Source organism: Kryptolebias marmoratus, linkage group LG15 (assembly GCF_001649575.2).
Source record: "Kryptolebias marmoratus isolate JLee-2015 linkage group LG15, ASM164957v2, whole genome shotgun sequence".
Lineage (NCBI taxonomy): Eukaryota > Metazoa > Chordata > Actinopteri > Cyprinodontiformes > Rivulidae > Kryptolebias > Kryptolebias marmoratus.
The window spans coordinates 34,022,445-34,033,601 of record NC_051444.1 but is presented as its reverse complement, the minus strand read 5'-3'; the positions used below and the strand labels follow the sequence as shown (position 1 = coordinate 34,033,601).

Genomic DNA, 11,157 nt, shown 5'->3' with positions numbered 1-11,157 from the left:
AGCTTGATAAATTTTGGGTTATCTGGTCTGTCTTTTACACTTGGCTGTGCCAAAATGATATCCAATTCAATGGATAGAAAAGGGGATTGGTTATAAGGTTACATGGTGAGTCAAACTGATGTATATGTTGAATGGTCTAATGAGGGTCTGCTGCAAACCCCTTTTTTCCCTGTGTATGTCCTTTTTTTTCTACTTTTTAAGTCTTTGTAAGTGAATGTTTGTGTGTTTCTTATTCTCTTGTTAAAATTATTAAATATATGTTTAAAAAAAAAAAACTTAACACATGACCCAAACTATTTATTCAGAGTATATTGAACAGATTGAGAGAAAATTATCTTCTCTCCAAACACAAATTAGTAAAACTTCCTGAAACTGAGTAATTTATTTTGAATAATGAAAATTATATTAATTATTACATTGTTTCTTTAATACAGAATAGTAATGATTTAGTTCAGATTTAGCTGAAAAATAATATTTTCCTGGGAATTTTTCTGTATTATAAATAACTGAAATTCTAAACAAGATGTTAAAAATTCCTCTAATGAACTTGTTTAACTGTGTGTCAGTATTTTCCCCAGTTTCACTTCCTCGTTTCTCTTCTGCAGTTTTTCTGTGAATGTAAATGGTAATGTAATGTGATTTCTGGGATTTACACATCCACTTTTGGCTTCTTCTTCAGCCTCAGGTGTGAACTGTGTCTTACAGTGACTGACCTCTAAAGAGATCATTAAAAGGTCTTTCTGTCACTTTGTGGCAGTAATGGAGAAAAATGACAAAAATATTTCAAAGAAGAGACATTTCATCTCCAGGCATACGTTCTGAAGGAATAAGAAGATTTAAACAGTAAAAGAGAAAAAAAGATATTTAGAAGCTTTCAGTTGAGTGTTTCATTTTGAAATGTTTAAACTGTTGACCACATTAAATCTTGTTCAGGCTCATCAGAAAAGATCTTAATCTTTGAATTTGTAATTTGCTGACTGATGAGGGACAGATAAACAGGTATGAATCATTTTCAGCAGGATTCACTTTCAGTTCCAGAAAGTTTTTGTGTACTACTGACAGATCTTTCAGCTGTAAAAATCATAAACTAAGACAGACTTTTGCACAGCGGTGAAGTTAAAATATTTACTAAAATTTGGATTGAATATGAGATGTGAATCTGAGCAGGCAGATGTTGTTGCTCTCCTTTCAGCTGCTCCCTTCTTCAGGGGTCACCACAGTGAACTGTGAACGACAGATTTGGTAACTGTTTTACGTCTGATGCCTTTACTGGTGCAACCTGAGCTCAAATCTGCAGCCTCAGGATTAGGAGACTGCGGCATTGACCACTGAGCTATTGCAAGGCATTACTCTGATATTAGACACAGTCAAAAACTGGTCCAAATCTGCTTATGTCCTCTAAAGGGCACCCCAGTACATTAAATCATGAACGTGGAGGGGGCTGCCAAGTTGGGTACAAAACGAGCCAAGATGGGTACAATGTGGGCACAGGTGGAATACAACTAATGTGCACGGGTAAAAATGCAGTTTGGTAAGCAGTGCTCACAAAAATAGGAAATGATTTTCAAATACTGTCCTCACTGAATACAAACATAGTTTTCTGGTTGTTTGGTCGCAAACACTCAAGATTTGTTGACTAAGGGGACCCAAAAGTGCAGACAAAACACAAGGATTGAGTGAGTAAAAATAAAGAATGAAATAACATGACAGGGCAGCAAACCAAATACAGAGAGAAGTCAACAACAAGGAGCATGAGGGGAAAAAGCAAACAGTATGATGGACTGATGAGTGACAGCAAACCAAGTGTCTAAGTATGCTGAATGATAGCTAGTGGAAACAGCTGGGGCTCATGAACACATGAGGAGCAGGAGAGAATGGTTCCCTGATAGTAAAAAGGACTGAGGGCAAAATGGCCAGTGCCACACAAAGACATGGAGTAACAAAACAAACATTCCCTGAAGAAATGCATTTCACCTGCTGCCTTGTATGCTAACGTTTCCAACAAAGATCCTGGGCCACCTGATAGAGAGAGTTTCTCAGCTACTACCAACTCAATATCTGTAAAACAGACTGAGCTATAGACATTTTTGGGTTTGCTGAGGTTGCTTAGCTGTGGCGGCCATCTTGAAGCAGCTTGACTTCAAAGGTTAATCAGTTGTAGATGTAAACCAACGATTACTTTCTCAGAGTTTCATTAACATCCTTCCAGTGGTTCAGGAGATATGTTGCTTGCAGTCAGACAGATAAATGAAGACAGATGTGACTGCCAACTTTTCCTGACAACAAGTGATAATTACTGTTACATCTTTTACATGTTGTTACATTAAACTGATGAACAAACTGTTAGTCTCAGACTCCATCCCTGAAGCAGTCCATGTGATGTTCATGGACTGTAATTGTTTTTGTGCTCGTTCAAGGACACATTTAGAGCTGCTTCTGACAACAAGACTTCCCGTTTCCTTTTAGAAAACTGTCTGTTACTGCATGTTACAGGCCCCTGTGTCATCTTTATGAAGGATTTTCTGCCTAATTATTATGTCCTCCTGTTTCCAGACCTGATTGGCTAATGAGACTTTAGAAGGAATAAGCTCCACCTGCTAGTCGAGCAAGGGGGAGAGAGGAGAGGATGGAGACGTGGACCTGAAGTTTACTGGTTCCTGGTTCCTCACTCCCTCTCCGTGCTCGCTCCCACTCCCTCCTTATTGTGAGGATTTGGATTTTTTGTGTTTCTGTTCTGTTATCTTTATTGCTTTGTTGTGGTTTTCAGTTTGGTTTTTCCTGTTCATGCTCAGTATTTACTCCTCCGTCACTCTTTTGCCCTCCTTGCCACGCCCATCTCCACCTGTCTGTAATTATCCCCACTCACCTGTTTCCACTTACCTCGTCACCCTCAGTATTCAAAAACCCGGTCACTTCTCTCACTATCCGTCGGTTCATTGTTTGTCGTTTGTTGGTTGCTGCTGATCTCCGTGCTTTGATTCCTTGTTGCCTTACACTGCCGTGCGTTTTTGGATTTTTGTTTCTGTTGCTGCCACGTCAGCCATTTGTTTTGTTTATTTTTCTTCATTTAATAAATTAAGTTTCTTTTGAAGGTGAGTCTGCACTCAGGGTTCTTCTCTGTTACCTACGATCCTGACAGAATGAACCGACCAAACCAGAACCCTGCAGACTCCTTCGTCGGTGTTATCCTCACCCCAGAGGAGAAAGATCAGATCCTGGCAGAGCTGTGGGAGGAGCACCCGCTCGCTTTTCTTTGTGGGCCCTGTCCTTCTGTAACCGCCTCCCCAGCGTCTGGAAACTGCTGTCGGCATAAGAGGATGCCGGCTGCGTCAGCCTCCACGTCTCTGTCAGCGGTGACAGCCTCTCCGGTGGGTCGGACCGCCGCCACCATGGTTTCTCCGGTGGGTCAGACCGACGTCACCAGCTCTCAGTCTGTTCAGTTGGACACTACCACGCCCACTTCTTCCACATCAGTACTCTCATCTCCAGCTACCAGTTCAGTTTTCCTCCGAGGAACTCATAAACATCTCCAACCAAATCAATAGACTGCTCTCCTCAACTGCTACCAGCACAGATCCAAGATACAATCTAGTCACCTGCAACATCATCGAAAGTATCCTCCTGTCCCGTCCTGGTCTCCTCAGTCTGGCTAATTACTCCAGCATCTTTGCTACAGTTAAAAGAACATTTAATTACTTCATCCACATATTGTCATCCATCTTCACCCCTAGTTCACCGTTCCTCCCATCACCCAAGTCAGCCAGATCTCACAGTCCCATCTCCTGACCCGCCTGTGGCGCCTTCAGTCCCGTCTCCTGACCCGCCTGCAGCACCTTCAGTCCCGTCTCCTGACCCGCCTGCAGCACCTTCAGTCCCGTCTCCTGACTCGCCTACAGAGCTTTCAGCCCCGCCTCCAGAACTGTCTGCCGAGCCCTGGGACCTCTCTGTGCCCTCTGCCAAGCCCTGGGACTTCTGTGTACCCTCGGCCGAGCCCCCAGTAAAATCTATCAGTTCCGTCAGCGTTCCTGAGGGGTACGGCGACGCCTCTCTGCCGGTCAGCGTTCCTGAGGGGGATGGCAACGCCTTTTTATCGTCCAGCGTCTCCGTGGGGGTCGGCCGAGACGACGCTCCACCTGCCAATGTCTCAGTGGGGGTTGGCGGCATTGTCTCAGCTGCATCACGCCGAGGGTCCGGACGGACGTCTCGCCTCAGTCAGCCTCGCCGAGGGTCCGGATCTACCTCTCACCCAGTCGCCGAGGACGACGACGCCCCAGCTCGGCCCCACCGAGGGTCAGGGTCGACTGGGGGCTCCCAACTCCCTGTTCTGTCAGGGATGACTGTTTCCATTAAAAATCATTTTAAAATATTAGAATTGTCTGGACTTCATATGTTCTGTGTCCTTTGAACCATTTCTAGACATGTGGACCATAACACCGCAGGTTAGAGGAAGATTTTTGTGTCTTCATCTTCAGCACAATCAGAAATGTTCCAAACTCATTCAATTTCCTCCATTTACAAAATTCAAGCTGTTTTTTATTTGTTTGTTTGCCCTAAAACTACCATGTCTCCACTGAACATGACTTTCCTTGATGTCCGTAAAGCTCTTTGTTTTATTCATTCATGGAAACAGGAGGAAGTGAAAGTCTGGCTCTTCCTTGATGTTAAACTGAACCAGTGAGGCCATCATCACTAACAGTTGCTCTACAGCGAGCAGAACCAGCAGAACTCAGACCCACCTCCCTCCACTCCTCATGGAGCGACACTGACCCCCCCATGGCCTCCTGAATCACATTCAGGTCCCTATGTCCACAGCTACCACTGTTGGAGACCCCAAAATGCAAGAAAACAGCTGAATTCTGAGTGTTTTCAGTTTGTGAAAATCTATGCCTGTTTTCACGAGTACAGCTTGTAAACCTGTATTCTAGGCTGTGCACATTATTTTGTTGCCCACATCGTACCCACCTTGGCAGCTGCCTCCACATTTATAATTTAATCTGCCAGAGTACTCTGGAAATGAAGAAAGGAAGATTTGGATACGTTTTTCAAACTATTGTTTTCATTTTTACAGTTTCTTCTATGTGTGTTTTGAAATCAAACTATTACTTTGAGCTAATTTAACCATTTATGCCTCAAAATGTTCAGCTTGATCAGTGATAGTCTGCTCTGACTTCTAATATATGTAACTTTCTTACTTTTTCAACAGAAACTCTTTAGAAATACATTGAGATCTCTTCAATTTCTCCATTAACATAGTTCTCTTGAATGTCTGCTTCAGAAAACTTGCTCTGTTTTTGTCTTTTTATGCAACTTTTACTTCTTATCTGGTAAAATATTTAGCTGTAACAACTGTTTTGTTATTTTTACTTACAATTTATTTAATGTTAGCATTTGTTGTTACTTTTAGCTTCTGTTTTAGTCATTTTAATTCAGCATCTGTTTTGGTGCTTTCAGCTACTATGCTTTTCCTACTGTGTTTTGCTTTTAGCTATTATCTGCTACTTATAGGTGTTAGCTTGTGTTCTGCTGCTTTGAGCTCATGTTTTGCTCATTTTAGCCTTTATTATGCTTGTTTTACCATCTGATCTGTGAACCTTCTTGTAATCCTGAAGCTGCAGCTTTGAGCCCAGATTGTGTCAGGAAGGGGATCCAGCGTAAAACAAATCTTTCATGTCAGTTTATTTGCTGTGGAGACTCTTGTAAGAGGGAGCAGATGAAAGAAAAACAACAAATCCACAAACTGATGAGTTTATGATTCTGAACTCAGTCTGAGGTTTTATGAAGATGCTTCTGTGAGGAAAACCTGCAGCTCTGGAGATGTTTTAGTGTTTATTCCACTGTCTTCATGTTGAACAGTCTGTTCTGAGCAGCGTTTCAACAGGATGAAGTCAGTTTGGTTCAGATCCAAGCTGCAGTAAAATCCTGTTGTTTCTCAGAAAGACTTTCAGCAGAAACCTTCTGATTCTTCTGAACTCCACTTTCTCTCTGCAAAGCAGAAAATGAAGTGAGAGCTGGAGAAAAGAAGAGGAAGTAGAAGAGGAAGGAAACCTGCTGCTTTCTGAGAACCCAACTGAGCATGAATGAAGACGTGTGGACATGTCAGCTGTATATAAACACAGCAGATCAGACTGGTCCTGCAGACTCTGGACCTCCATCCAAACAGCAGAACATCTGTTGGTGTTGAGGAAACATGAAGACTCTGGTGACTCTCTGCCTCCTGGCTTTCCTCTGTTTCCTGTCTTACAGCTCTGCAGGTGAGGAGCTCTGCTTGTGTCGTCTGTCTGTGTGTCTGTGTGAGTCGGAGCTTGTTGGTGCTGAGTCCTGTTTGTGTTCACAGCTCCACTCGGTCCAGAGCTGGTGTTGGGCGGTTCCTGCTGTACTGACCACAGTCAACATCGAATCCCCAAGAACAGGGTGAAGCAGCTGAGGATGAGCCCGAGGCACTGCATGAAGAAGTCTCTGATGTGAGTTCACACGTTTGTTTAGCCCCGCCCACATTCTGATCCAAAACTAAAACGTTAAAGTGGTTCAGGAGAACTCTCCTCTGGGTTCTGGTGCTAATATCTGATGAGAGCAAAGACTCCAACACACCGAACGTTAAAGCTGTAAAACAACTTCCAGTTTTTACCTGAAGTCATCTCCGACTCTTCAGGAAGAAACTTCACCAACAGCAGCAGAGATCACCCTGCACTTTAAACTGCATCTTCTAGTTCCAGATGTTCAAACAGCTGCTTCTGATGTCAGAGCAGGAAAGAAAACCACTGAAAGAGTGGAGGAAACTAAAACAGACAGCTGAAAGAACACAAACCAGTCAGAACTCCAGGTTTACATCACATGTTGGAGCTTTTATTCTGAAGGCTTTTATTGTGAAAGGTGTCAGGTCTTAGAGGCAGTATAATGTTGTCCTAAGAGTTGTAAAAACAAAGCAACTGGACTTCTGTTCTGTAGTTGAAGACGTTTTCCTTCCCATCCAGGGAGATGTATCAGTTCCAGACTACAGAGTGTGGAGTTCCAAGCTTTAAACCAACTTATTTTTACTGAAAACAAAGATTTCTGTTCATCAGACAGCTCCCACACACTCTGTTGTATTTTGGTGAAAGCAGTATTTGTGGTGTTGTGTTTAAAGCCAGGAGCTGAGTGTGCTGCTCCAGTCTTCTTCACCTTCTACATTGTGTGTGTTTTCCTGCAGAGTCACCACTGTGAGGAACAAAATCCTGTGCATTGATGCCAGTTGGGACTGGGCTCAAGTTCTGCTGGAAGACTTCAATAAAGGAAGAAATGCCTCCACTAACCTCAACACTTTGAAACCTGTCAGATTGTAGATTGTGCATAAATATTCTGTACATGTAAATTATTATTTCTTAATGAAACATTGGATATGTTTGACTTTTTATTCTTGTTTCCTGTTTTATAATGTTACCTTTGTTTCTAAAACACGTTGCTGTTAAAGTTGTCTCTGAGAACATGTGGTGCTGATCTTAGTTCTCTTGTAGTTTACAGAACAAAGTGACACATTTTTAAATAAAAAATATTTTTGGATCTGGTGTTCTGTGCTCTGTATATAAATAATAATAAATAATAAATTAATCATCTTTACAGAAATGAACATTATTATTATGGAGAAAAATACAAATCCCTCTGACTAATAATCGCACTAACACATGCAGGCGCCCCACAACAATGACAAGAAACCAGAGCACAAAATGGAAAACAATCAAGCACTCAAAATTCACTAAATGAAAGTAACTGACACCATATAAAGGCAAACATGAAAAACAAATCAGAACCCAACATTTCTGACCAAATTTATTCAGTTTCTCAACAGATACTTGATATGACAAAAAGCAGGCAGATCATAAAAACATGCCAGGCTATGATCCAATTAAGACACAAATAGTCAGTAACATACAAACAAATCACCAGCAAATTGATCTCTTTTGGCAGTATTCCAACTAAACTTAGACAAGAGCTAAAAGTCTGTCTCTGCTATTTGCAGATGATGCGGTCCTGTTGCCTTCATCGTGCCGTGATCTCCAGCTCTCACTGGAGCGGTTCACAGCAGAGTATGAAGCAGCTGGGAGGAGGACCAGAACCTCCTAATCCGAGGCCATGATCCTCAGTCAGAAAAGGACGGGCTGCTCTCTCCGGGTCGGGAGTGAGGTACAATCTCAAGTGGAGGAGCTGAAGTATCTTGTGGTTTCACACACAGGTGAGGAAAGAACTGAGAGTGAGACTGACAGATGGATCGGTGCAGCTTCCACAGTATTGAGAACACTGTACCGGTCTGCTGTGGTGAAGAGGGAGCTGAGCTGCAAGGCAAAACTCACTGTTTCTCAGTCGGTCTACGTTCCTACCCTCACCTATGGTCATGAACTCTGATTACTGTGCACTGTCCGAAAGAATGAGAGCTCGCATACAGCTGGCTGAAATCAGTTTTCCATGCAGGCCAGTTGGACTCTCCATTAGAGATAGAGTCAGAGGTTTGGTTATTCGGGAGGGACTCAGAGTAGAGCTGCTCTCCTTCACATCCAGAGAAGTCAGTTGAGATGGTTTGGACATCTGGTAAGGATGTCCCCTTGAAGCCTCTCTAGGGAGGTGTTCTGGGCATGTCCAACTGGGAGGAGACCCCGGGGAAGACCCAGGACATGCTGGAGATGTAAACCAATCATTACTTTCTCAGAGTTTCATTAATATCCTTCCAGTGGTTCAGGAGATATTTTGCTTGCAGACAGACAGATAAATGAAGGCAGACATGATCTTGATGTATCTCAGATGGACTGAAGGACGTGTTTAAAACAAGGTTTTAGAATTTCCTGTTGGTTTAACTACTAATGAAATCACCTCTAATTTTTATCCTAAATGTCAAATGGTTCTTGATGCGGTTGCTCCTTTTAAGACCGTGAGACCTAAACCAAAGTCTGAACCTTGGTTAAATGATGTTACTCGTTCTGCCAGACAAGAGTGTAGGAAAGCTGAACGAAACTGGAAAAAAGATAAATTACAGGTGTCTTTTGTTGTGTTCCAAGAGAGCCTGTAGAGGTATCAAAACATTGTTAAGACTGAAAAAGTCTTTATTTTTCTGGTATTATTGTGATTAATTCTCACAATCCACGGGTTCTTTTCTCCACCATTAACTCTGTTCTAAATACTCCTCCATCTTCAGGTCTTGAGAGTTCCTCTGAAACTTGTGAAAAGTTCCAACAGTTTTTTATTAATAAAATACAAAATCTTAGATCACTAATCCCTCAGCTTTCACACGAACCTTTCACCTTTATTGCAAGTCCTGCTGTCTTTCAACAGTTCGAACTTGTGTGTTATAATCAGCTGGAGAAAATAGTTTATAAAATGAAGAGCACTTCCTGTCCACATGATGTTATTCCAACTCACTTTTTAAAGAACATTTTAAAATCTGTTGGGTCTGACATTTTAGAGATTTTTAACAGCAGTCGTTCCAGTCTGCTTTAAACACGCCGTTGTGCAACCGATGCTGAAGAAATCCAATCTTGATTCTTCTGTTTTTCAAATTTTAGGCCTATCTCAAAGCTTCCTTTTTTGTCAAAGGTTTTAGAAAGGATCGTTTTTATTCAGCTGCAGTCTTTTTTTAACACACAACATTCTTGAAAAATTTTCAATCAGGTTTTAAAACTCTTCACAGCACTGAAACTGCACTTTTAAAGGTATTTAATGATCTTTTATTAGCTACAGATGTAGGAGACTCAGTTATTCTCCTCCTTTTAGATCTGACAGCCACCTTTGATACAGTTGACAGTATTTTGCTCTCCAGACTTGATTTATGTGGCAAAGGCTCTGCACTGGACTGGTTCAGGTCTTATCTGTCAGATAGGAGTTTCTCTGTAAATATCGGAGAATTTACTTCACCCTCAGCTCCAAATTTTCTGAACTTCAATGAAGTTACCTTGTTTGGTTCTAGTGGTAATTGTAGCACATCCCTTGCTAATCTTGGTAGCCTCGAGCAGTTTGTAAAGTCTCCCGTAAAAAATCTTAGAGTAATTTTTGATTCCGGTCTTAATTTTGAGAAACAGATTAGTTCTGTTGTTAGAAAGTCCTTTTTTAAATTGAGACTTTTATCTAAAGTGAAAATATTTTTATCTTTAAATGACTTTGAATGGATTTTAACAGATTTTAAAATGTTCTTTAAAAAGTGAGTTGGAATAACATCATGTGGACAGGAAGTAATCTTCATTTCATAAACTATTTTCTCCAGCTGATTATAACACACAAGTTCGAACTGTTGAAAGACAGCAGGACCTGCAATAAAAGTGAAAGGTTCGTGTGAAAGCTGAGGGATTAGTGATCTAAGATTTTGTATTTTATTAATAAAAAAACTGTTGGAACTTTTCATGCTTTCATTAGCTCCCAACTGGATTATTGTAACTCTTTATGTTACAATAATGTTACAATGGTCTTTATGTAACTCTGTATGGCGCTGCTGGCAACAACCTTAGTTTCCCACCACCGAAGAAGAAATTCGCCGGGTCACGTGACCTCCGAAGCTAACATTTAGCTTAGTTAGCGTGCCGTGTTCGACTCTGAAAGATGGAACCGAAGCAGAATGTCCTCAGTTCTTCCTCTGAGAGAGTTTCTGAGCGGGAGGCTGACTGCTGCTGCTGAAGAAATACTCGGAGTGTTTGACGGGACCATCGTCCGGTACCAACCAGATCGGACTGCTGGACAGCAGCTGGAAACACGAACCGAGCCTCCACAGAACCGGTAGGGAACTTTAGAATGAAATCAACCAAAGTCCCGAAGTTTAATGTTACAGATGTTTCTGTTCCACTGTGTTTGGTTTCGTTTAATATTCTGCTTGAGCATATGTGAACCATAGGCGCCGGAACCACTGGGGCCAGGGGGCCATTGGCCCCCCCACTTTCCGGCCCTGCCAGTGCGCTGCATGTTCCCACCAGACGGCTGCACAGACTGCACGCGACTCTCACAGACTGTGACTAACGTGTCTCTGTGTTTATATAGAGACAGAAGCACAAATAAAGCCTACAGCATTGAGATCTGGACCAAATTCTTAAAGCTCCAGTCCAGGGTCATAACAGTCACCAAAAAGTTTCTGCAGATGCGACAGCGCGGAGTCGGGGTTGGGATCATTAACACATGAAAAAAGGCTCTGGCTCTGATACGTCCGTGTCT

General features: G+C 42.1%; 2 protein-coding genes across 3 annotated transcripts in view; both read left to right on the top strand.

The window, feature by feature from the left end:
* The first annotated feature begins 6,058 nt into the window (after nucleotides 1-6,058).
* LOC119617725 (C-C motif chemokine 22-like) lies at nucleotides 6,059-7,536 on the top strand. The gene is made up of 3 exons (XM_037979966.1): nucleotides 6,059-6,251; nucleotides 6,335-6,461; nucleotides 7,187-7,536. The coding sequence occupies exons 1-3, from the start codon at nucleotides 6,188-6,190 to the stop codon at nucleotides 7,317-7,319; spliced, it is 324 nt and encodes a 107-aa protein (XP_037835894.1). The 5' UTR covers nucleotides 6,059-6,187; the 3' UTR covers nucleotides 7,320-7,536.
* Nucleotides 7,537-10,497: 2,961 nt separating this feature from the next.
* LOC108250683 (oocyte zinc finger protein XlCOF6.1-like) overlaps nucleotides 10,498-11,157 on the top strand; it is a 16,999-nt gene continuing 16,339 nt past the window's right edge. For both annotated transcript variants that reach the window (XM_017440678.3, XM_017440679.3), the window contains exon 1: nucleotides 10,498-10,728. The gene's annotated coding sequence lies outside the window, so the exon portion shown is untranslated. The remainder of the gene's footprint in view (nucleotides 10,729-11,157) is intronic.

Coding starts and splice junctions, on each gene's coding strand:
- LOC119617725 (XM_037979966.1), top strand. CDS start 6,188: ATGAAGACTCTGGTGACTCTCTGCCTCCTGGCTTTCCTCTGTTTCCTG. Junction 6,252..6,334: donor CCTGTCTTACAGCTCTGCAG/GTGAGGAGCTCT, acceptor TTGTGTTCACAG/CTCCACTCGGTCCAGAGCTG. Junction 6,462..7,186: donor TGCATGAAGAAGTCTCTGAT/GTGAGTTCACAC, acceptor GTTTTCCTGCAG/AGTCACCACTGTGAGGAACA.